The 25,951-nt window shown below is 44.8% G+C and overlaps 1 protein-coding gene across 1 annotated transcript in view; it reads right to left on the bottom strand.

Moving 5' to 3' along the window:
• Positions 1–1,881: 1,881 nt before the first annotated feature.
• Positions 1,882–25,951, bottom strand: part of ADGRB2 (adhesion G protein-coupled receptor B2) — a 124,585-nt gene continuing 100,515 nt past the window's right edge. Inside the window, 12 exon segments of the mRNA XM_042440705.1 lie at positions 1,882–2,880; positions 3,805–3,858; positions 4,514–4,618; positions 7,870–7,905; positions 10,512–11,176; positions 12,090–12,129; positions 12,689–12,784; positions 15,714–15,885; positions 22,277–22,362; positions 23,393–23,459; positions 24,273–24,342; positions 25,609–25,759. Of these exon segments, the coding sequence (XP_042296639.1) occupies positions 2,701–2,880; positions 3,805–3,858; positions 4,514–4,618; positions 7,870–7,905; positions 10,512–11,176; positions 12,090–12,129; positions 12,689–12,784; positions 15,714–15,885; positions 22,277–22,362; positions 23,393–23,459; positions 24,273–24,342; positions 25,609–25,759 (1,722 nt within the window). The 3' untranslated portion in view covers positions 1,882–2,700.

Below are 25,951 nucleotides of genomic sequence, written 5' to 3' on the forward strand. Positions count from 1 at the left end.
GTTGGTAGCTGAGATCTGTGACTTCCCCACATAAAGCAACATCCTTTGCTTTTTCTATGTATTGACTGGAATTCTCTTGCGCTGATTGATTTATTTATAAATGGAAAGAATATTTGAAAAGCATTGTTTTAAAAAAACCAAACCCATATTTTTCTACTCTTAGATACCTGAATGCGAAGACTTCTGGAGTGACAAAAACATTCACAGTTTGGGCATTATTCTGTGCAATATTTACACATGGTTGTTTTATGTGAAAAATAACATTTTTGTGCGGGAAGAAAACAGCATTTCCTGTGCATAAAATAATATTTGTATGTAGAACTGTTATTTCCTCCACAGAAACAATGCAATTGGGCAAGTCACACTCTCTCAGCCTCAGGGCAAACCTCCTCTGAAGCAACATACCAAGAAAATCCTATAATAGGGTTGCCTTGTTGTTGTTGTTGTTGTTGTTGTTGTTGTTGTTGTTGTGTGCCTTCAAGTTGTTTCTGACTTACAGCAACATTACAGTGAATCTATCATGGGATTTTTATGGCACGTTTTGTTCAGGGGAGGTTTGCCCTTGCCAGCCTCTGAGGCTGAGAGCATGTGCTATAGATCAGTATACTTAATGACTTATGTGTGACTAGCTAACTAGCTGATGTCGGACACCGGCCATTGTTTCCATCCTTAGCGTCAAGGGCTGTGCCATTCTTATAACAGAAAAATACAAATCATATATTGTTCCTAGCTGGGAACTCCAACAGACCCAAAATTGCCTCTGGCTTGGAATGCAGTTATAGCCCTGGCCTCCTCCGTCTTCCATCTCCTCTCCCTTGCATAGAGAACAAGATCAATAATTGTCACTCTTGTCACCCCTCTTTTGTTTTGCGCAGGAACAGCCGGCTGCCAACAGCTGGATTTGGCAGGGCCACTCTGCCAAGGAGCCCAATCGACGTGGCTGTTCTCCATCCATCCTAACAAGGTGACTCAGGCTCAAGGGGCACAGCCAACATCTCTCTTCTCCCCATCCCGCCATGCCATTCCCCACTGGTTTTATTAACTACTTGGACAGAAAACACCCAAACACCCAAATTGCCCATCCCCTTCTCTCTGACTGGTTGATGTTTATTTGTTTTAATTGTTTTAATTGTTCATGTTATTTTATTATAGTATAGTGGGGGGGGGGGAGGGAATTGATGGAATGTATTTTAATATATGTGTGTTTTATATTGTAGAATCATAGAACCGTAGATTTGGAAGAGACCACAAGGGATATCCAGTCCAATCCCCTGCCATGCAGGAACTCACAATCAAAGCATCCCCGACAGATGGCCATACAGCCTCTATTTAAAAATCTCCAAAGAAGGAGAATCACCATCTTCCAAAGGAGTGTCTTCCACTATCAAAGAGCTCTTACTGCCAGGAAGTTCCTCCTAAAGTTGAGGTGGAATTTCTCTTCCTGTAGCTGCATCCATTGTTCTGGGTCCTATTCTCTGGAGCAGCAGAAACCAAGCTTGCTCCCTCCTCAATATGACACACCATCAAATATTTAAACAGGGCTATCGTATCACCTCTTAACCTTCTCTTCTCCAGACACTATTACTTCCCTTGATCCAGAGACTATACTTCTATTGATGCAGGATACAATTGCATTGGCCTTTTTAGCTGCCGCATCACACTGTTGACTCATGTTCAACTTGTGGTCTACTTGGATTCCTAGATCCCTTTCACATGTCGTCTCGTTCTCATGTAGTCTCGTATTTTATTTGACATCGTAAGCTGCCTTGATTCTGTGGGAGAGGCAGCATATAAATAAACATTTATTATTATCATTATCATTATTATTATGACCCACAGAAGAATAAAACAGAGAATCAGATGGTAGAAAAAGTCAACCGGGTGATTTTTTTTCCATTTTATTTCCAACAAACACAGCACCCGCCCAGCCTGGGATAAAGAGAAAATGGGGGTGGGTGGGTGGGTAAGAAAGACAGGATTTGAGTCTTTCAGTGGGGTCTTTTGTGTGGGATGGCAGGGTGGTGGTGATGGTGATGGTAATGGTGACCTATCAAGGTGTTCTCCCTGATTGCCCAGGCAGAAAGATCTGGAGATGGTGCCAAGAGGGGGAGACGCAGGGTGCCAACTTTGACCTCAGACCCTTGGCCATGGCACACAGTGCATGGCTTGAGGAAAGATCCAGATAGAAAAAAGAGAGAGCGAGAGAGAGCACACGAGAGAGAGTTTGGATGGGTTCTTCTCTCCCCGAGAAGGGAAAACCCTTCCTGTTAAGTCCTGTCGGTGGAAATATTTCGAGAGCAACGTCCACGATCCTGCGCCCGCTTTCATGTCCCAGAGGCAAACCGCTGCAGGAAAACTGGGGAGTGATGCTTGGAAAGGGGGAAACAAAGGCATCTCCTTCGTGTGAGGCAGGTGTCTGGTGTGTCTGTGTGTCTACTATGTGACAACCGGAGAAGGGTCAGAGCATCTCCCCGCTGCATCTTCCGTTCCTCCTGCAGGACTATCTCACGAGAGGCCGACGTTTCTGCAAAAAACACCAAGGAAACTGCCGGAAGGGGAAGCAGTAACGGTCCTTTCCCCCACCTTTTTTTCCTCTTTTTTTAAAATCTTGTTTTGTTTCTTTTTTCAAAGTGTCAGTGTGAAAATATATATATATTTATATATATTTATAGATTGCTAAATCACAAGAGTCCGCGAGGCTCACACTTCCGTCTGGAAGTCCCCCTCCGAGAGGTCCAGGCTCATGCAATGCTTCTCCCAGTCGGCGGAGTGCAGCTCCAGCTTCTCCCGGTGCTTGGAAGGCAGGGAGCTCAGCGTCATGGCCTTGAAGGTGCTCCAAGACTTTTGCTTTTGCTGTCGGCTCTCTGGGCTGGTAACCTCCTGGTTGGGGAGAAGAGGAGACCGAAAAAGACTCAGGACAAGGAAGGAACCCTTGAAAGAACAGGCTGGGGATGCCATCCCAAAGGGAGGACCCAGAAAGGGATGCAACTCAACATTAGACCGTGCATTCGCCTTCATAAATTCCCAGGTTGGCTCCCAAGAGTTTCCAGTTAGCATTCGGAAAATTCTGGCTGGAATTCTGCAGTATTGTAGGATACCAAGGGCCCATTCATATTAGAGTGTTATAACATTATTATTCTACTTTAATGGCCAAGGCTCCATCCTATGGAGCCCTGAGATGGATAGCTAATGGATGGGCATTCAGCCAGAGCATCCTAAGACCTCACTAGGGATTTATCTACATCAGCAGTTCTCAACCTGTGGGTCACGGCCCCTTTGGGGGTCGAACAATCCTTTCACAGGGGTTGCCTATGGCCATTGGAAAACACATATTTCTGATGGTCTTAGGAACTGAGACACCACAATTTTATAGTGATAGGGGGTCACCACAACATGAGGGACTGTATTAAAGGGTCGTGGCATTAGGAAGGTTGAGAACCACTGATCTACACTGTAGAGATAATGCAGTTTGACCCCACTTTAAGCGCTGAAGCTCCATTCTATGAAATCCTGGGATCGGTAGTTTTAAAAGGTCTTGAGCCATCTCTGCCAAAGAGTGCTAGTGCCTCACAAACTACAAACCCCAGGATTCTGTAGGATGGAGCCATGACACTTAAAGTGGGGTCAAACTGCATTGCTTCTACAGTGCTGAGGCACCCTTAGCTACCATTTCCAGGATTCATAGGACAGAACTAAGCGGGTCAAAGCTGAATTATAGTGCTATGATTCTAGTAGACAATCATGAAGTCCAATAGTGCAAAACTCTCCCAGTATGCCTCTCTCTGAGCATGAAAGACCACTTACCCCAGTCATATTCTTTTCGCCACTCCCTGAAGAGACACTCCATCGCTTCTCTCTCTGTGCAAGAAGAGCAACAATTAATGACCACAGGAGAGTGATTGTTTAGTTGATAGATAGACTGATTGATTGAACAATTCATTGATTGAATTTGTATTCCAAGTTGGGAGTACATCTCCAACCCCTCTCCCTGCTCCAGCTCAATCTGGTCATAATATTCACCATTCCTTGGTGGAAAATGTACAATCTTTACTCCAGGTGTGACCAATACAGCCTATATGTGGTCTGTGTCACTTTCTTGTGTACCTCTCTGACGCTAACCACAGTTTATTGCCACATTTGCAATTCACCAGACTATGATTAGTTAAAACTATGGTTTATCAACTAACTGGGGTTAGCTAAAGCTTATGGTTTATCAATCCATAAGAGGAATTGAGGAAGAGGAAAGGAGGAGTAGACTAAGAAGAAACAGAAGATGAAAGAGAAGAAGCAAAGGAGGAGAAAGTGGAGGTGGTAAAGAAGGAGGATCAGGAGGAAAGAGAAGATGATAAGGAAGCAGAAGAACAAGAAGAGGAGGAAGAAGAGGAGGAGGAAGAGGAGTGGAAGCAGAAATTGTTGTCGTAGTTATCATAACTGGTTTAGCATTACAACTACCCATATGACTTTATTTTACTGCCAAGGGCTTTCGTTCTCTCGCTTTCTTCCCCACTTTTACCTTTGCAGCATTGGTAGCCGGAGCTCGATACCGATCCAACGTGTGGAATTTCTGATTCAGTTCATGGTAGAGTTCTGAGTGGCGCTTTCGTGTGTGCATAACTTTCTGCAGATGTCGAAAGCCATAATTCCCAGGAGACAAGACACAGCAGAGAGATGAAAGAGAAAGGAAAAGGTCAGGAGTCCATCTCAGGCATTGAATCCCATAACCTTCCATCCATTCAGTCCTGGGATCCCTTCTCCCTACCTATCTTAAATATCATCCCAGCCATGCACTGAGCAGACCACTCTGGTCTTCCACCTCCTTGCTTGCATATGTATGGGAATAAGGCCACATATCTCACAAAACTACAAATCCCAATATTCCATAGCACTGAACCATGACAGTCAAAGTGGGGTCAAACTGCATTATTTCTGCAATGCAGAGAGAGAGAGAGAGAGAGAGAGAAAGGAAGGTAGACCATTTCATCATCCATCCCTCTCTCCATGAATTCCTTTCCATTTCAGATGGTCCACTATATCACACTACAAATATAAGTTTGCTTGTTTTTCTTTTGCCCTTGCCCATTCCTTCTTTCCTTCTCTATCATATCTTCTCTATCATATGGATTTTTTTTAAGGCTATAAGCCTGAGGACATGGATTCTTGGTCTAGAACAAAGATGGGCAACTGGAAGAGACTTGACCAGAAGTGATGTCCTATAACTTCTGGTTCCAGGAAATGTGTTGCTGGTTTTTGTTGCACTACTATAGGGTTTTATTTTAATTCTTTTGGTGAGAGAGTTTTTTGGGGGGGTTGTTGGCCATTTTCCAGTCTATTTTTACAATTTGGGGTGCATTTGGGGTCTTTCAGAGTCTCTACGGGGAGCTTGAGAGGCAGAGAAATGGTCTTCTGGTAGCCACTGTGGAGTTCATGGATTGCGCTTTCCCCTTGAATTCTCCAAGGATTCATCTACACTGCAGAATTAACACAATTTGACACCACTTTAACTGCCAAGACTCAATGCTATGGAATTCAGGGATTTGTAGTTTTTCCAAGCTATTTAGCCTTCTCTGTCAGAGAGCGCTGGTGGTGGCCCACCAAACTACAAATCCCAGAATCCCCTAGGATGGAGCTAGGACAATTAAAGAGGTGCCAAATTGCCTTAATTCTGCAACATGGCAGCAGCCCAAGTTGTACTTGGAGTCTTTCTAGATGAAAAGAGTGGTGTGTTTCTGTGTGTTTCAGAAATACTTCAAATAAACAAATATGTCATAAAAGATGCCCCCAGGCAACAGTGGTACAGTACTAAAAGTCTTCAATAAAGGATAACTAATTCCAAAAGCAACAAACTATCACAATAAAAATCAGGTAGGAACGAAGAAACAATGGCAGCCGGCTCCGAGCATAATTAAATTAAAAATGCAGATTGAAACAACCTCGCGGTTGTGAAGAACACACAACAAAATGAGCCTAGATGTAGTCTTTGGAGCCCTGAAAAGAGATCGCCCACCTCTTCCCTCTGCTAGACATCTACAAGGGAGCAAGGCAATCTGGATTATTTCCTTCTTCTTCTGGCCGGTTGTTCTACTGATAAGAGATTTTGTCAGGTCAACATTTACGGGGCGAAATTGACTGATGATGAGCCTTTAAGGCCCATTGGAACTGCTTCCCACTATCAAATGTTTCCTGATACCTGGAGGGATATTACCACTTCCCCCATAAACCCAGTTAAAATACTCTCATCCCCGGCTCCAGCATTTTAATCAACTGCTAACATCCTTTATTGCCCATTATAAAACCCAGGGCCCTACGTCATCTGGTTATGGTGAAATCTCAGAGCCAGGAGGAAGGGCTGGGAGATGAAATGAACAAAATGGATTTTATTTCAGAAGTGGAGGAGAGAACGCTACGCAATCGTCCCTCCATGTTTGCTGCTTTAGTCTTTTGCAGATTTGATGATTCACAGATTTGGTTAATATGTTCTCTTTAGGAATTTCTAGGTCCTCCAGCATGATTTCAGGGTCAATGTCTGCAGAAAGGTGGCCATAGAGTCATGCTGGAGGACCTAGAGATTCCTAGACAGAACACTGCTCTAGGCATTTGTCGGTCCTCCAGTGTGACTCTATGGTCAACCTCTGCCAGATGTTGACCACAGATTAGCATTGTAGGAACTAGAGTTTCCTAGAGAGAACAGTTCTCTAGGCATTTGTAGGTCCTCTAGTATGGTTCTATGGTCAACCTCTGGCAAAAGTTGACCATAGATTTGTGCTGGAGGAACTAGAGTTTCCTTGAGAGAACACTACTCTAGGCATTTGTGGGTCCTCCAGTGTGTCTCTATGGTCAACCTCTGCCAGATGTTGACCATAGATTTGCACTGGAGGAACTAGAGTTTCTTAGAGAGAACAGTTCTCTAGGCATCTGTAGGTCCTCCAGTGTGGTTCTATGGTCAACCTCTGGCAAAAGTTGACCATAGCAAAAGTTGACCATAGATTTGTGCTGAAGGACCTAGAGTTTCCTAGAGAGAACAGTTCTCTAGGCATTTGTAGGTCCTCCAGTGTGATTCTGTGGTCAACCTCTAATGGAAGTGGGCCATAGATTTGTGCTGGAGGGTCTGGAGATTCCTAAGGGAAACAATTCTCTAGGCATTTGAAGGTCCTCCAGTGTGATTCTTTGGTGACCTTCTGATGGAAGCTAACCACAGATTTGCGCTGGAGGATCTAGAGATTCCTAGAGAGCCTCTTTTGTCATTAACGTTTCCATTTTACCTTTTTAAATGATTGTAAGCTGCCTTGAATGCCATTGTGGGAGAAAGGCAAGATATAAATCCCACAAATAAATAATAAATAAATGCAAACAATACATTTTGACACCACTTCCACTGCCATGGCTCCATCCGACAGTATTGTGGGATTTCTAGTTTGGTGAGGCACTAGCACTCTTTGGCGGAGAAGGCGGAACACGTTGCAAAACAACAATTTCCATGATTCCATAAGATGGAGCTACAGCTCTTAAAGTGGTGCCAAACTGCATTATTTCTACAGTATAGATGCACCCAGGATCAGAGGGAGGGAAGGGCTGGATCTCTGGAGGCTCCCCATATCCTAGGATTTTTGTTTTAAAATCAGGTGAAGATAATAGACAGTTCTCACTTGCTCACATTTACAGTTCCCACATTTTTGGGAAGATGAGGAAAGAGGGAATTATTCTTAATCCAACTGAGATCTGCAGTGCAGATCAGCTGAAACCCAGAGAGATGTGTATCACATCTGTTCCTGCTGGGCAGGACATGAAGAAAGCAATCTCTTGCCAAAGAGATGCCAAAGAACATCATTTTTGTTATAGCCGACGGGGGAATGGGACCAAGCAGGATCTTACCTCAAAATCCAGGTCAGAGTACCGTAGTCTTTTCCTCTAAGGAGGCAGACGTGAAGCAGGAACAGCACAAAAGAAACAGAAGAAGTGTTGGTTTGGGGATATATATTTTTAACTGGTTTGTCCAGAAATTATGGAGGTATTTCTTTGGACAATATGTGGAGATCCTGGGAAGCAGAAGCATGAAGGTGGACCACCGAGCGTAAATGCCAGAAGGTGGACCATCCATAAAGAAGTGGGCAACCAAGCATAAATGCCACAGGGTCCACCTACATTGACGAAATAATGCAGTTAAATTGCCAGGGCTCCATCCTCTGTAATCCTGGGATTTGGAGTTTTGTGTAGTTTCGCATCAGCACTCCTTGGCGGAGAAGGCTAAAGACCTTGTAAAACTGGAAACTCCAGGGTTCTAGAAGATGGAGCTACGGCACAATTGGTGTCCAACTGCATTATTTCTACAGCATAGATGCCCTTGTAATTGGACATTTCACACTGTTTTATAGTGTTGCAGACAGTTCAGTTCTATTTTAACATTGCTTTTTAAGAAACCAACTGTATACTCTTGACTGTAAATCAACTTCATGTATAAGTCGAGGGCAGATTTGGGGGCCAATATTAGGGATTGTGGTACAACCCACGGATAGGTCGAGAGTAAAACTTAGGGGCATGAAATAAAGGATTTAAGGGATGAAGCAAAGGAAAATGATGCCAAAAAAACTTACAAAATTTCATCAGGAATATCTGGTTTTGTTCACATGAAAGGTGGGATGGATGAGATAGTGGAGTGGGTTTAATGCTTCCAGGACAGAGTATAGTTTTGCCTTTCACAGATGCTACACTAGTATAACTCCATGTGATTTCAAGGCTACCAAGGAATCCAGACCATTGGGGAGAGGAAGATGGAGCTATTCCCATGCATCTTTCAAGGAGGTTGTGCAAACCAGTAACAAGTCCAAGGCCTTGTGTAAGTTGGTTACACAAGCGTAAGTTGCCAACAATGCTCCTGCCTTTGTTTGCAACCCAGAGTTGCAAATTTATTTACAGCCCCCAATACACACTCCATGCTTTCTTTTTCCATCTCTGAAGAGAACCCAAAGCCACTGTTTTGCAGGGCTTATGTATGTGTCCTGCGAAGCATTGAATTAACTGGACAGTCGTCCTCATTGCTGGCTTTGTCTGGAGTGACTTCTTTCTCCTTTGGAAATCTGCACTTGAGGAGCGGCAACACAAAAGGAGCTGCTCTGGCTACACAATGCAAAGCTGGGCAGCTCTTTTGCAAATGAGGAGGCACAAGAGAAAGTGGAACAAATGTAGGGAGATGAGCGAAGGACTGGGAAAGGGGAGAAAAAACCCAACATCTGATTTCCTTCCAGCTTTCTCAAGCCAGGGTTGAGAATCAGAAATTTCCCTGGGGTTTAGAAAGGATTGCTGGACTGGATCATCTCCTAGGCATAGTCCAAAAGCTGTTGAACAGGAGCTATGCTCCACTGTAGAAAGGATATTTGTTGCATTCTTACTCTTCAGTCTCAATCCTGGCTACTTAGCGCATTTTGTTGTTGTTGTTGTTGTTGTGTGCCTTCAAGTCATTTCCGGCTTATGGGGACCCTAAGGCAAAACGATTGTGGGGTTTTCTTGGCAAGGTTTGTTCAGAGGAGGTTTACCATTGCTTTCCCTTGAGACTGAGAGAGTGTGACCTACCCAAGGTCACCCAGTGGGTTTCGTGGCCAAGCTGGGAATTTAACGCTGGTCTCCAGAGTCGTAGTCCAATGCTCAAACCACTATGCTATGTTGGCTCTCAGTGCATAATCTGTTACTTTTCACCTACACAGTTTAGTAGGCTTCCACCTTTAACTGGTTCAGTAGTTAACTGCTGAATCCTGGGTAGTGCATTTGTACAAGAGGTTGACAAAGATACCCTAAAGGCACAAGATGCTGTCTTAGAAGCTAAGTGGGGTCAGCCCTGGTTAGTACTTGGATGGGAGACTACAAACAAATACCAGACACTGTAGGTCATATTTCAGGGGAAGGAACTGGCAAAACCACCTCTGAGTATTCCTTAAATAAGAAAACCCTATGAAATTAATGGGGTTGCCATACGTCGACAAGCAACTTGAAGGCACATACACAAGGATGCCTAACAGCATTCGCAGCACCTTTGTCAAACCACAATTCCAATGCTTCTTGGAGAAAAAGGGGAAAATGACAATTGTGGGCCACATGTGGACCCCAATTTTCAGCCAACTGCCTGTCCCCCCAAAGCACCTCAAAACACATTTTAAAAATAACATTGGTGCAATTGGGGCAGTGGACAATTTTGGCTCCAAAACCATGCACAAAGTCCCCTAAACGCACAAAAACACACAAAAATTCTGTTGTCTCATCCATACAATGCTCCACTATCCCCCACAAAGATCTCAGTTTTCATCAGAGTCCTTGTTTTGTGAGATATTTAGTTTCTCGGTGAGAGAGTTTTAGTGCTACAACAAATTGCAAATCCCAAAACTAAGCCACGGCAGATGAAGCGGTGTCAAACTGTATTATTTCTGCAGTGCTGATTAAAACACACACACACACACAGAGTCATGTTTCATACATTACATTTCTTTAAACACAGAAAACACACATTTTAAGGGGAAGGCTCTTACCTCCAGGGAGCCCACCTTCATGGAGGAGCCGGGCACAGTGCGCGGCATGGTGCGACTGCGCTCCGACAGCTCTGAGGCCAGGATCTGACGCACGGTGGGATGCTGCTTAAACTGGAGGCCATAAGGATGCTTGACCGTCCCATAGGGCTGGTTCAAGTTGACGTTGATGTGGTCCACTGAGGCAAAGCTGGGGTAGGTGTTGGCCTCTATGGTGTGGCGTCCCTTAGCCAGGCCTGGCGCTTCCTCCAGCTTGATGTTCAGTTTGCCCTCTTCCCTGGCAAAGGGCTTAAGGCTCACTGTCCGCCGTGGCAGCACCATATAGTTGCCCTCGATGGCAGCCTCCTGGGGTTGCAGCCAGGCATAGTCCAGTTGCCGCAGGTTGCTATCGCCACAAAGGTAGAGTGGTCCTCGGGCTGCATCAAGGTTGACGTCCTTCTTGACGGGTGGGTCGTTGAGCTCGTTCATCCCTTTCATGACGTTGTGTGTCATTTTGGGCACCTGGACCAAGATTGAAGCGGGCGGGATGTTCCCAGGGAGAGTGGAGAAACCCAGGCCACTTTCGGAGTTGGTGTTGAGCTTTGGATCCTCGTCCCCATCCAGGGAGATGCGCGACAAGGTGCTCGTGATGGTGGCTGGGTTGCAAGTGTTGACCTCCTTGAAAAGGACTGGGAAGGAAGAGGGCAGTCATAACAGAACAGGTAGCCAAGGACATACAAGGAGAGTGCCTCACTCTTTGGGAATGCCTCGCTTTGGGGATGAGGAGGACACAAGAAGAGGGAAGAAGAACCTCTCCAGTCCATCTCAATCTTTCATGGGTTGTGAGGGACAGTGGAACAGGTCGCTTTGGTTCAGATTGCCATAGCTGGAGATAATGGTCAATGTGTCTTCTGGGCGGAATATGAGATGTGGCTCCTGTTGGTTTAATTGTCCATGTAGCTGGATGCACACTACAGAAAGGACATTACTGCTGTACATCCAGCCACACATAATGATCCCCCAGTTTTGGTCCACCACATGTTTTGGACTTCAGTGCCAAGAAACCCCATGCAGCCTTGACCAAGGATTAGGGATTCCTGGAGCTGAAGTCCAAAACTTTGAGAAGACCAAAATTTGAAAATCACAGATGCTACAGGAATAGAGTTGGGCACTTTTCTGGCTCTCTCGATCACCCCGAAAATGGTTGTTTTTTGAGGGAGATCTAGAAGCTAAAATGTGGTGGTGGGGGGGTGAGGGACATGCTATAGTTCCACCATACAGGACTTCATGAAGTCTCCTCCTGATCCAGAATCTGTCAGTGAATGATGAAAGCTGCAGAAGCCCTGTATTCATGCTTACAACCCTAATGGCCAAGTTCTTGGATCAGGCTTGTGGAGCACAAATAGCCTCTCTGATGTGCAATCTGATCCTACACATGATGTTCTCAAGGGCTGTATCTGGGCATGGTAGTATGTGTACCCGCAAACTATGCTCCTTATTTCTGTCTTCCATGGCAACTTGGGGCTTGCTATGTCCCGCAGAAGTCCTTTGACTGGTTCCTTCCCCTGGCCAAACCTCCTTCTGCCGGAGGGTCTCACTCACCTGTCTGACACGCCAGGTCAACATCCTTTTCAAAGTCTGTCTATAAAAACACAGAAAGAGGGGGAGAAAGACAGAGAGCAAAGAAAGAGGGAAGGACAAATGAAAGAGAGAGAAAGAGAAAGAGAAGATGGGAGTGGAGAAATGAATGCATCATGGGTAGCAAATGGAGTCCAGTTGTACAGCTCATCTATTTTGGGTGCCTTCCAAAATGGCAAATATTACACTGGATGGGTAAGTAATTCTACCTATGTATGCATGCACAGGAATTTGATCCGTGAGCAGTTATACGAGTTAAATCCCTTCAATGGATGTTAAGTACTTGGGTGGGGTCTAGCAATTTCAATGGGGCTTAAATACTTATTACTAGGTAGCCTCCAAATGTTCAAGATGGCATACATGATGCAACCAGACTCTTTCTGTATCTCAGCAATAGAGCCAAAACAAGCTTGTGGAGGCTGATCTACATGGGATGGAAATGGCATGGCTCAACCCAACCATCAAACCGTATGATGTTCCAACTGATTGAGCTACGCAACCTGCTGCCAACAGCCCTCCTCAAGACCACCACTAGCCATGGCATGGGCCCCACACTCACTCACCATGATCTGGACCTGCCCATTCTTGCACGAGTCGGGCGAGTTCTCATTTTCATCACTCTTGCACACTCCAATCTGGCATTTCACCACATCTTGGACCTTGGAAAGGCAAACAGTTCATGTGCTCGCAGTCAGACTCTGTTCTACTACTCCCTTGCTAATACACATTTTCTATTAGAGTAGATCAGGTTCTATCTGTGTCTCAGCACAGTTCTTTGCCAAGTGGGATGGAAATTTGATGCTCTTCCTAAACAAGCACCAAGTACATGTGTAGGGAGAGATATTTTCAGTGCCTACAAAGCCAATGGAAAACATACTGGTCCCAACTAGTATAGACTTGGGGTGCATCTACACTGCAGAAATAATGCAGTTTGACACCGCTCTAAGTGCTGTAGCTCCAGCCTATGGATTTGTCACTCTGCAATGTATATAGGTAAATCCCATTGGTTTTTAGAGTCTTTCTTGGTTGAGACTTAAGAATAGGACACAGGCCACTGGCTTTCTGCAGAAGCAGAAGCAGACACTGACTGTCCTGAGGCTAAGTCCAACCGCAATTATCAAAACTTTAAACAGTGGTTGGATGACCATCTCTCAAAAATACTTCAGCTGTATGTTTATACATGGAAAGGGGTTGGATTCATGGCCCTTGTGGTACCTTCCAGCTCTATGATTCTATGAAAACAGAAACAGGGGAATGTGTAATGAAGCAGCAATGGGGGAGGGGGGCGCTCTGCCGAAATACAAATTTGGGGGGCATGCAGGAAATTGAAGCAGGTTTGGGACAGGATACCCTCCAACATTTCAGATGAAAACTGGGAGATGTGTGACCAAGTAACATTATAGTACAGTCAAGGCACCTCTAGTGTAACATTAAGAGGCCATGGGATGGCAAGAAGCTGTGGGGAGCATGAAGAGGGAAGTGTGGTGGTGGTGGTGGGGAAATCTGTGCTCCAAAGCCACACATTTCCCACTCCTGTCTTACTGTTGCCTTGAGAGTATTTATTATGAGCTGGTGTGATATCTCCCCCATGCACCCACCTATCCAGGTCCCTGAAACTTTGGTTTATTAGCCTGTAAACATGCTGGCGCTGCCTCCGCCGGTGTGCCCAAAACACGCCAGCCGTTCCAGACGACCTTCTTAGCACCCTAACGTCAGCGTTAATGTCTCTAAGCTGCCGCTTTTGCTGCAAGGACACGGCCATTATCGGCTCCTTCCTCCTGACAGGCAAGTGAGGGATGTGGGCAGCAGCTGGCAGCAACATGCCCTGCATGCGCCACTTCCATGCGCCTGTGTTTTATGTTTATGGAACAGTCGCTGGCCGCCCATCGCATGAAGATAAATGGGGGCATTTAAAGGCTGTGGGGGCGGGGGAACTCCAGCCTTTGGAGCAGGAGATGGATGAATGGGGAGAAGGAGAAGGTTGTCTCCAGGTAGAGGGAAGGAACCGGAGACAAATCTCCATCCCTGGACCAGGCAAACATTCATTAGATTGATTTAGAACTTGAGAAAGTGGTAGCAGCTTCGAGAGGCAAATCCTTCCTTAAACAACTTGGGACTGAAAGGCTTTAAACTGTGTATGTTGGGGATAGTGTTGTTCCTCAAGTGTTTACAGACTGCAACGCCCATTAGCCCGACCCATGATAGGGAATTTATTTGGGTCCGAAGAGCTATCGTATTTACTCGACTATAAGTCGACCTCATGTATAAATCGAGGGCAGGTTTTGGCTCCCAAATTATGGATTTTTATATGACCCATAATTAAGCCAAGGGTAAAACACAGGGCCATGTAATGAAGGACAAAGCAAAGGAAAACAATGCCAAAGGACTTAAAAAATTCCAGCAGGCATAACTATTTGTGCTCATACTCAAGGCTGAATGGATGAGAGAGTAGAAGGAGGTCAGTGCTTCCAGGGCAAACTAAACTCTTGCCTTTCACTAAGGGATGGTGTGTATATATATATATATAGAGAGAGATAAAGAGATTGAGTTAAAGTACAGAACTTACATTGACCCATGGATAAGCTGACTTATCCATGGGTCAAGTTTTCAACCTAAATTCTAGACTTATACATGAGTATATGCAGTATGTTACAGTCTAGACTCTATAGCTTTACAAATCTGTAATTGTTTTTGCAGAAATGCTAGGAAACTTATTAGTGAACCGTGACGATGCACACCCAGGCATGTGCGTCGGGCACTTCTGATGCTCATTGGGCACTTACAATGTCTATCAAGGCTTCCTGATGAGCAACAAGCACTCCTGTTGGGCTCTAACACTTTCTAGCTGGTGTCTGGATGCACATCAGAGAGTGTCTCATTGCACATTGGTGTGAAATACATTTAGCACCATAGGGCACCAGTCATTCTACCATTGTACAATGGAAGCCCATATACTGTAAGGCTACAACAGCCCCTAGGCAAATAAGGATGTTGTAAAAGTACTCAGTTTGATCTTGGGTACATGCAAGGCCATTTACAAGTCCCAAGCAGAAGGCTAGGCATTATTTATTTATTTTTTAAACTATTTATATCCCTCCCTCTATCCATGGTCTAAAACACACTGCAGAAATAATCCAGTTTAGGACCGCTTTAACTGTTGTGGCTTAGTGCTAGGGAATCTTGCTGGTGTCTTGCACCTCAAAGAGTGTCCCATTGCACATTGGTGTGCAATACATATAGAGCCATAGGTCATCTTGGGAATTGTACTTTATTGTGGCATCAGGACTCTCTGAGAAGTCTCACAAAATTACCCTTCCCAGAATTCCCAAGCATTGACCTAGGGTAGTTAAAGCTGTATCAAATTGGATGATTTCTGCAGTGTGTTTTGGACCACAGTTATCAATGTATGGATTATTGTAGCTAAATTGCAGCCCAAACCGTCTGGAGGATTTCATAATTCCCACTTCTGCTTGCAATGCAACCCAAGAACTGGGGCTGCCAACTGATTAGCACACATCCAAATGATTTTTAAAGAAAAAGAACCCCGTCAGGATTACAGCTATTGGACAGTGTCTGAGGCCCACTCACCTCTCTCCGCAAAAAGCAATGGACAGTGATGATGACAAAGCCCTGGATGGAATTGAAGACAGCAAAGAGGACCTGGAAGAGGATGGAGCGCCGGTCGGTCATGGCGAGTACGGCCGACATCCAGGTGAGTGCCAGGAGGGGGAGGACCACACAGGAGCTCCACAGCGATGCCCTGGGAAGGGAGAAGGTGAGAGAGACAGGCGCAGGGGCCAATCACAGAGGAGAAAGGGTTTCGGAAGAGGTGGAAAATGCACACAAGGCCGGTCTAACCCCATGCTGCCCCCTACAAGCCCTTTGTGGCTGATGGGTTGGTGACCAAAGGATCTGGGATGGCTAGTGGTGATGGCAAGCAGAGCTGGCGAAGGAGGACGAGTTTAACAAACAGCACAAGGTGAGCAGATCAAGGAGAAAGATCATTATGACATCCTCTCCTCCAAAACTCCTTTCAGTCTTGAAGGAAGCAACAAGTAATTTTGGCTGCTGCAAAAAAAGTCTTGAAAAACTGTGCAATTTTCAAATACTATTTGGACATTTATTCATTCATTTTTGCCCAGGAAACAGCATTTTCTGCAGAGAAAAATGGTTCTCTTGAGAAAATGTTGCACACGATGAAAATGCTGGCATTGGAGACCTATTCTGGGCAAAATCCACAGGCTTTATGGGCATAGAACAGCCTTTTCTGAAGGAGAAACGGCCTTTTCTGCACAGGAACACCATTTTCTCTGCAGAAAACGCTCTTTACCGCACAGAAAGGGTGCAAAAGAATACATGCAAGTTTTGTACAGAAGGACCCGCAAACTGTGAAGATTCTCATCAGTCCAGTCCAAGGTTTTCTGATACCTGAGAAAGACATTTCAACGTTGTTGTGTTGTTTTTTTTTAATATTTTCAAATATTCTTTCCATCTCTAATTTCAAGAGAGGGGTTGGGACTCAAAACACCCCAGAAAACATGGAAGCACTCTCAAATCATCCGAAGAAAGCACTCGGCACATCCTCATTTTCTTCTATCTTAAGTGCCAGGTTTGAATCCTGGCTTGAAAGCAGACCTTGTCTCAAATTTGGGTGGATTCTGAGGGTCTTGAATGGAGAAATTCTCAAGCAGGAACCAAACGCCTTTAATCCCATTAAACCCTCAGACCTAGAAGTGTCTGGTGGCTTCCATGTCAGGGGGGATAGCATATCCATTCTGGATTTTAGACGAAACTTTAAGAGCTACACAAAAGGGTCAAGCCTATTTTGGAGGGAGGGTTCCCTGCCATTTCCCAGTCTAGCTGAAAGGTATTTTATACCAATGTAATATAATGTGTTATTAGACCATTATAAGGAACCAGCAGGAACACGTTCTCCATTCTTCTGTTTCTCTGCCCTCTCAATTGGTTACTTTTGACGGGGAATGGGATGAAAGATAAAGAGGCTGAAAACGCCAATACAGACATCATTACTGTATTCATTTTTCTATGAATACCTATGGGAAAGAATCTGATTCCCCCCATATATGTTGGATTCTCTTTGTGTCTCTGGCTCTGCCCTTTTGCAGGCACACAGAGCGAGGAGGAGATGGACGGACGGAAGACCGTATCCATACCCATGCGCAGATGCACAGGGGGGAAAAAGGCAGGCCTGGAGTTAGCTCAAGCATGACATTAATTAGCTCTAACTATCTTTTAATTCTAATGTCCCCCCTTGCGCTATGGTTGGCTGTGAAAGGCTCATTAAAAGAAACACACAGTAACCGAGAAAGCGTTTCCAGTCATTTAAGCAAGAGAAAGCAGCGTGGTGGGAAAGAGGATGAGCGCAAACGGCATCAGCGAAGGTGGCGGTGGAGTGTCTCTCTACAGCCATTGCTGATTTGCCAAAGGTAGTCAGAAGGTTGGTCTTCTTCCACCCGTTTTCTCATCTGAGGACGTTGGCATGTGCCATGCACTGAGAAACCTGACTCTCCTCTTGCAGGGAACAATGGTGGCTGGTTGCTCCCATGTTGTCCACATGGCAGCAAAGCCATTGCAGGCTGAATTTCAAAGTGTTATCCACGGTGCTGATCTCAATCCTGAAAATAGTTTTGGCACTTTGGACAGCTTCTCTAGCTTTGAATTCAAAGATATAGCCATGTTAGCCTGGAAAACCAGTATGCAAAGGGATCTTGTGGCTTAGTTTATTTATATAGCGCCGTAAGTTTACACAGCGCTTTACACAGTCATCAACCAAGAAAGACTAACTGAAAGAAAGGAGTTGGTAGCATGCGCTTTTGTAGACTTGAGCCTATTTCCTCAGATGCATCATGCTGCAGAGGGTAGTTTTGAAATGGAATTTTTCTTTTGCTCAGGAGCTGAAAATTATAGTGCTGAAATGTATTGAGAGCAAAGGTTGCTATTTCAGGTCATGTCAGATCCTTGGCTCTGGAACGCAAGGGCCCTGAAGTGGTTCCTCCTTTAAGCTATTATCCAAAACAAAAGAATGTAATGCACGACAGTTGGAGACAGTAAAAGAAAAACATATAGATAACAGTTTGATTGATGGGTACCCATGAGGGATGGAGAAACGTATTCTTGGTATCCAATGGGGGTAAAAGGGGTGCATATGTTTAATGTATATATATCCAATGAATGTAATTTGCAGGCCTGTTACAGACTGCCAAAATGAAGCTGCTTCGGGTCTCTTTGGAGGTATGCTATTTAAATGATGCATGCATCCTAAGAATCCAGAAGCTGCACCAAAGCTGCACTCCAGTGCTTAGGAATGGAGTGTGGCTTTGGCGCGACCTCCGGACTCTTAGGACTCATGCGTCATTTAAATAGCATACCTCCAAAGAGACCCGAAGCAGCTTTATTTTGGCAGTCTGTAACAGGCCGTAGTCTTCTTTGTTCAAATTACTATAAAAATTGGGTCCACTTTGAAATCTAGGTACCAGTAATTTGGATCTAATTTCTTCTGGGATTACTCTATCAAATAAACTATGTTTTTCTTTGCAATTGGTTCCGGGGTCTCCCTGCTAAGTCTGGTTAAAATTCTGGTTTTAAATTAATCTACAACAGTGCTACCAATTTCTTTCTTTCAGTCAGTCTCAAAGATGCTACAAGATCCTTTTGCATTAAAGAGAGGGATTTATCATCTCACTGACATAGAATCCGTCGGCCAGGAAAGCCCAACCCACCAAGGAAGGTTTCTTGAACAAGCCGTGATAAAATGAACCAGTGCCAGAGCATGGTTGCAGTGCCACTGTCTAAGGGGGACAGTGTGAGTGCAAGCCAAGTGCTTATTTTAGCTATCTATTTGCAAGAGGAAACGGTAATGCGCTACACTCTTCTCCTGGGGTTGATAGGGAATGCTACAACATGCTTTCAGCGTGTTGCCAAAATGGTTCCGATCTTTGGCAATTCACACATCAGATCAGTTTGTTTTTCCTAAAAAGAAAAGAAAAGTGCTTCTTCAGCAAGTAGGGTTTTTAGTGCCATTAAAAATTAAATGCCCCTGAAGCTGTAGGCACCTGCTTCACTGCCCATTTCCCCAAAGCATCTCTAGATGCTCCCAGCAACACCATCCAGAGCAGAATAGTAGTCACGGATGGCGGAGATAGTACAGCCAGAGGGCCTTACGGGTGCCAAACACATCCTGCAAGATGGAGCGGAAAGCTCTCCTTCCACTCCTGATGGTAGCACTATACTGGGCTATGCTCCATGGTTTTCTGGCCCGGAATTATGCAACTTTGCTAATGTAGGCTATGATCATGGTTAGTGGTTGCATAGCAGAGCTACACCTGAATTATGGTGGATTATATGGACTGTACCATAGAGCAACCAATTGTGCAACCAGTGACAATGCTTGCTTGTTGGGCAATCATAGAACTACAGAGCTAGAAGATACTGCAAGGGGCATCCATCCAGTCCAACCTCTTCTGCCATGCAAGAAGACACAGTCAAAGCACTCCTTGTGACAAATGGTCATCCAGCCTTTGTTTAAGAACCGCCAAAGAAGGAGACTCCGCCACATTCCAAGCAACTACAAACCCACCTAACAATAGCATTGTCTAGCCAATAATAATAATAATAATAATAATAATAATAATAATAATAATTGGATACGATGGGGGAACTTGTCAATGGCCTTACTGAATTCAAGATATGTTACATCCACAGCATTCCCTTCATCTACCAAGCTTCTGACTCTATCAGAAAAATAAGACTAGTCTGGCATGACTTGTTTTTCAGAAGCCCATGTTGACTTTCAGTGACCATGGCATTCCCTTCTAAGTTTTTACAGACCGTCTGTTTCATGATCTTTTTTAAATCTTTCCTGGTATTGTTGCTAGGCTGACCGGGTAGTAATTATTAGGAAAATGTTGCAACATTAGGCCAAAAGGGCACACAAATGCTCCAGTTAGGGGGAAGGATGCATTAAGGTGTGCAGGAAGAAAACTCAAAATCTCCTAATGCAATATGAAAGGAGGAAAGGAAAGAAGCAGATGGGATTGGAGCAACTATTGGAGCTGGACAACTATTGGGGGTCAAGGGGCTCTGTTGAGGTACATTGCACAGTCTCAGGGTGGGGGGTCAACAGAGCCCCCTGACTACCAAAAGTTGTCCAGCCCAGTTGAATGGGGAAGCAAGTTACCAGGATCCTCAACAACTGGTCCTTCCTAGCCTTGCAAATCTGAGATGCTTGAGATGCCATGGATGGAAGCAGGGATCTCTACATGCAAGGATTTGCACAGAACCCTTCCATACACACAACAATCAAGATTTTGTACTAAATGTTCCACAAATCATAAAAGGATTGTATGAAGCCAAGGAGATGCAGCTTTTGATATATTAAGTGACCTGGAAATCACTTCTAGTTCCCTTCCTGTATTTTTAAGGCATCCGCTAGGCACAAAATGGCCCAGGGCCCATAGCAACAAGAGATATGTGACCCCTTCCATACACGCTATAGCATGTTTGAGGGCTTTCAGTGGCACAAAATTGACCTCAGGGCCACAAAACTTGCTGTGGGGGCTACATGTGATTCATAAGCCTCCACTTGCCCACCCCAGCTCTACAGCAGACCATCCTTATATGGGTCATCCCTTCCACAGTCGAAAGCAGCTTCTTATGTCCAAAAATAAAAGGCAACCCAGTTTTGCAAGCTAAGGAAGGATGCTCATTAAGCGAACGCTAGCAATTCCCATGAGAAGAGGCAACATTTTTTAAGTGCGAGAGATTGTGAGGTGTGGCCAACCAGGGGAGGGTGGGTGGACCAGTGATCATCCATATGCATTATGGATGTAGAGCTTGAGAGAGAGAGAATAGCTCGGAAGACAGCCAACACAACACAACGTGTGCATCAACTCCAATGGAAACTAACATGGCGCTGTTGGCAGTGGCGGAAGGCAGGGCTGTGCTCGAGATCACCCCACACTTGGTGCATTTCAACAGCAGGTTGCCACAGGGAGGGTTCTTGAAGCTGAGAGCAAACCCCGTTTCCCCAACGCACAAGACCCCCAACCCACCCCAGCCAAGGGGAGGGAAAGAAGAGGCCCAACGGTGAAAACAAGTAGCCCGAAACAAAGAAACATTGAGGCCCCACAACACAACAGACAGGAAGAAGGAGGGATGGAGAAGACAGGTTGGAAGCCAATTGGGGGGTGGGTTGAAAAAAAGAACAGAGAAAGAAAGAGAGCTGGGTTAGTTGCAGGAAGCATAGCTTGTTAATGGTTAGCAAGAAGCAAGGCGGGACTTCAGTTCAATGTCTGGATGCTTCCCCTTTGCTAGGTCCTATAGGAAGGCAGGAGGAGGCTTCCTTTGGGAAAGGAGAAGAGTAGGGACCATCAGTTTTGTCTCTTGGGATTTAGGGTCTATCCACCTGTCTCCCAGCTCTTTTCCCTAATATTACAGTCAGCCCTCCACATTTGCAGCTTAGACTTTGGTGGATTTGATTATTCACGGATTTGATCAATATCTTCTCTCTAGGAATCGCTATGTCTTCCAGAACAACTGTATGGCCAATGTCTTCCAGAAGTCACGCTGGACAACCCAGAGATTCCTAGAGAGAACACTTCTCTAGGCATTTGTGCATCTTCCAGCACAATGCTATGGTCAATGTCTGGCTGATGTTCACCAAAGGGTTGCACTGGAGGACCTAGAAGTTCCTAGATGTGTTCTCGCAGGTAAAATAAATTGTGGGGTTTTTATTTATTTATTTATGGCTTTTCTACTTTCATGGAGATCCTGTGCCCCTAACCCCAGCGAATGTGGAGGGCCCACTGTATAAGTAAAGACATTACTGGTGTGTGTGTGTGAGAGAGAGAGATAGACAGACAGAGAAAGAGGCGGATGGCTCTGCTAGGGATGTAAGTCCTTATTTCTTCTTTGCATTCAATGGAGGGGGGGGGTGCCCTGTCTGCAGACATGTGGACTGGCACAAAGTTGGTGTAGGTCAAGAGGGAGGTGCTGAATATCTCTATCCACATCAAAGCAATGGGAAGAGGCACTTCTTGGCAAGCACTGCCATGCATTCCATCCCCAAATGAGCATGTATGTTCACATTGGTAGTGTGGCATGTACTGTTGTATCTCCGTGTGAAAACTTACCCAGCCCGTTGCTTTTTGGACTTATCTGAGATGCCATCCCTAGACATCAGCTTGTTGAAGACAATGATTCCAATCAACATGTTGACCTGGCAAATGCAGGAGAAAAAAGAGATAAGCGTGGGGTCTGTCACAAGCAAAACTCACAGGGCTATTTCACGACTAGGTCACCCTCCAATCTCAAACTCCCAGGGAAGCCGTACAACGGCTTGTAAAATTACAATGAAGGCATTAACATGCACACGCAAAGATAAAAGCCCGGAAAGAGCAGCCGTAAAACCACTGAGACCCAGCAGAGCTAGACAATAAAAACTAAAACCAGTCATTAAATAGGCTGAAATGCCAGGCCAAACACAAAAGGCTCTGCCCAGCATGGAAGGATAGCATGCTTGGCATCGGGTGAGATTTCCTAGGGAGGTCATTCATTGGGTAAGATGGGTGATACTACCCGAACGACCCTTTCTTTGGAATAGCTTTAAAAAGGAGGCAGGGAGGGGGGATAAAAAGAAGGAATGTGGCAGCACTTTGAAGACTCACTGGTTTCTCATTTTAGCATGAACATGGAAGGCAATGGCAAACCACCTCTGAGCAAATCTTGCCAAGAAAACCCTATGATACTGAGATGCTATATTTTCTCTCTGAAGTTGGTTTGTATGTTATTCCACTATTACAGCTTGACACCTGAAGACGCCAAAGTAGCATTTAACCCAAGGCTTAAAGTTGGTGTGATGTAGACAATTTTTTTCCATTCAATGGTATTAGTAATTGATCTAGTAACAGTCCAATAAGTACTATTGGTCAGTTAAATTAATTTTTGCATTATACTGTTTGTTACTGTCTGTATATAAGTATATAATTGTTAGTTACTTTCATGTTATTCTTTGGCTAATGCAATTTCGGTCATTATATTATTGGTAGTTACTCTCCCCAGTTATTTTTTGTCCTTTTTGTGATACATTTGGTACACACAACACACACACACACACACACACACACACATATGGACACACGTCCTTTGAAATGTTAGGGCAAGGGACATGGTTTTCAGCCACAAAACACAAGCAAACCAATGGGCAAGGTAATGCCCATCAGTGGCCAAGGGAGCCACTGGACACCTACCAGAACGATCACAGCAGCGGGGCCGACAAAAGCATACAACAGACCTCCTTCAAGGGACAGCCAGCAGCTGGAAAGAAAAGGAGGACACTGTCTCCAAGTCAAAGAAGAGCAGGATAAGGCGTACGGAAGGCCTTTCTTACCTGGAAATGGGTCGGAGGTTTCTAACAAGCCTGCTTCCGCCTCTTGTTTTCCACCCCCCAAATGAAACAACCTCCCCGAATATCCATCTCCCTCCCTAAGATTAAGGCTATATCTAGGGGCACAAGTGACCCATTGATATAGTAGGTTTTTTTTGGTGGGTTTTTCAGGTTATGTGGCCATGTTCTGGAAGAGTTTATTCCTGACGTTTCGCCAGCATCTCTGAAGACGCCAGCCACAGATGCTGGCGAAACGTCAGGAATAAACTCTTCTAGAACATGGCCACATAGCCTGAAAAACCCTCAAAGAAACTATGGATGCTGGCCATGAAAGCCTCCGACTTCACACTGACTTAGTGTATAAGATATATTGGGAACCAGCGGAGGAATCGGTAGAAGCCCTGCCAGCCCTCTGCCTTATATATACACCAAATATGCCTGGGAAGAGAATGGGTACAAGAGTCAAAGCTACATCCAAAGTTCCTAGAGAACGGGTAGCTAAAATAGATGCATTGTCCCACTGTCTTGGAAGCCAACCACCAGCATTGCTTGCCACTGTAACCTGCAATGGCATTAGGGTCTGAAAGGCATATCCTGATAAAGAGTTGCTTCTGTGGTTCCTTTGGAGCCTCGCTCATTCCCTGACAAATGCAGAACTGGATATTCCTCTCCTCCCTTGCTTCTTTTCCCCCACCACCCATTTATTTCAAGGCATTAAAGAGGGCATCCCCTGCGAAACCTACTAGCTGGATGTTCCGTATCCTTTGGTCCTAGTAAAGCCAACAGAGACTGCAACAACCAAGGCTGGCAATCCTAGGTGGGAAAAGAGACAGACAAATAACATTTGTTCGTTTATGACTTGGATGCAACAACCCATTAGCAAATACTCTCCAGGCAATGTACGGAGATTAAACCCCAAATAAGTTCAGTATTAAACATACATTATGCAATAGTTTAAAAATGAGCAGCACTAAAAAAGACCTCATAAAACTTTCTTTCTAGAGAGACAAGAAAAAAAATAGCAGATTAATTAAACTTAGAGAAAAAGGCACTAAAGCTGCATCTGCACTGCAGAATTAATGCAGCTTGACACCGCTTTAACTCCCATATGGATTTCTGGGATTTGTAGTTTTGAGAGATATTTAGCCTTCTCTGTCAGAGCGCTCCGGTGCAACAACAAACCACAAATCCAGGGTTCCCTTGAGCCATGGTAGTTAAAGTAGCATCAAAGAGCATTGTTTTCGCAGTGCATATGAGATGTTTGAGAGCATTCCTTGAAAGCAGTTCTAAACCCCTTGAAGGGTCTAACAAAGAAGGACCACGAAACCCAAGAGTAAGGGCTGTTCGCACATACACGCAAACCACTTGGTTACTGTGCACATAGATGCGTCAGAAGGATATTGTGGGGCACAAAGCAAGGACCATTCTGTTGTTTTCTCCACATAATAATTCCTCTGCTACATCTGAATACAGGCAAAATAATGTGGAGGGATATTTGAGCTCTTCCACAGTAGAAACTACAGTGGGCCCTTGGTATCTGCTGGGGTTTGGTTCCAGGATCCCTCATGGAAATCAAAATCTGTGGATGCTACGGCCCATATCTACATAAGTTATGTCTATGTGTATGTGTTATCCATGTTATTAACTAATAAAACTTTATTTTAAAAAAAATCTGTGGATGCTCAAGTCCCATTGTATACAATGGTATAGTAAAATGGGGTCCTTTGTGTAAAATAGCAAAGTCAAAGCTTGCTTTTTGGAATTTCTTTTTTGTGAATATTTTCAAAGCATGGATGGTGCAATCCATGCATTAAAAAACTGTGGATATGGAGGGCTGACAGTACCATAGTTATTCATCCTTGCATGTGATTATAGTTGGGATTACAAATCAGAGTCAGGTCCAAGAGCTTCTATGCCCTGACATGACATTATTTTCCTGGTTGTTGCAATCATCAAGCAAAGAGTCACCCATGCCAGTCTAATGCCATGTATCCCAAGCTTCCCTCCCTTCAAGCAATGCTTCCTTGACCTTCCAACCAAGAATGCACCCCCTTGATTCCCAGAGATGTCCTCTCTTACCCCATCCAAGGCAGAGGAAACGTTTTCGAACGAGGCGGGTTCGGATCCTGCCAATCACGGCCAAATAGGACTGCCAGGCCTCAGTCAGCACCCAGCAGAAGGAGGAGAGGAAGAAGAAGTGGAGGAAGGCTGCTGTCATGGTGCAGACACCCTGGAATAGTAGAGGAGGAAGAGAATTAGTGCAACAGACTACAGAGAGGAACATCCAGATCCTTTCTCCACAGTGATAAAACTGGCTGGAAATAAGGAAAGTTGACCTAAGATTGAAAGATCAGCATTCGAACCCATATTCGGCCACGAAAATGCAGTGGGTGGATCTTGGGCAAGATCCACCCACTGGAGA

Source organism: Sceloporus undulatus, chromosome 9 (assembly GCF_019175285.1).
Source record: "Sceloporus undulatus isolate JIND9_A2432 ecotype Alabama chromosome 9, SceUnd_v1.1, whole genome shotgun sequence".
In the NCBI taxonomy this organism is placed as follows: domain Eukaryota; kingdom Metazoa; phylum Chordata; class Lepidosauria; order Squamata; family Phrynosomatidae; genus Sceloporus; species Sceloporus undulatus.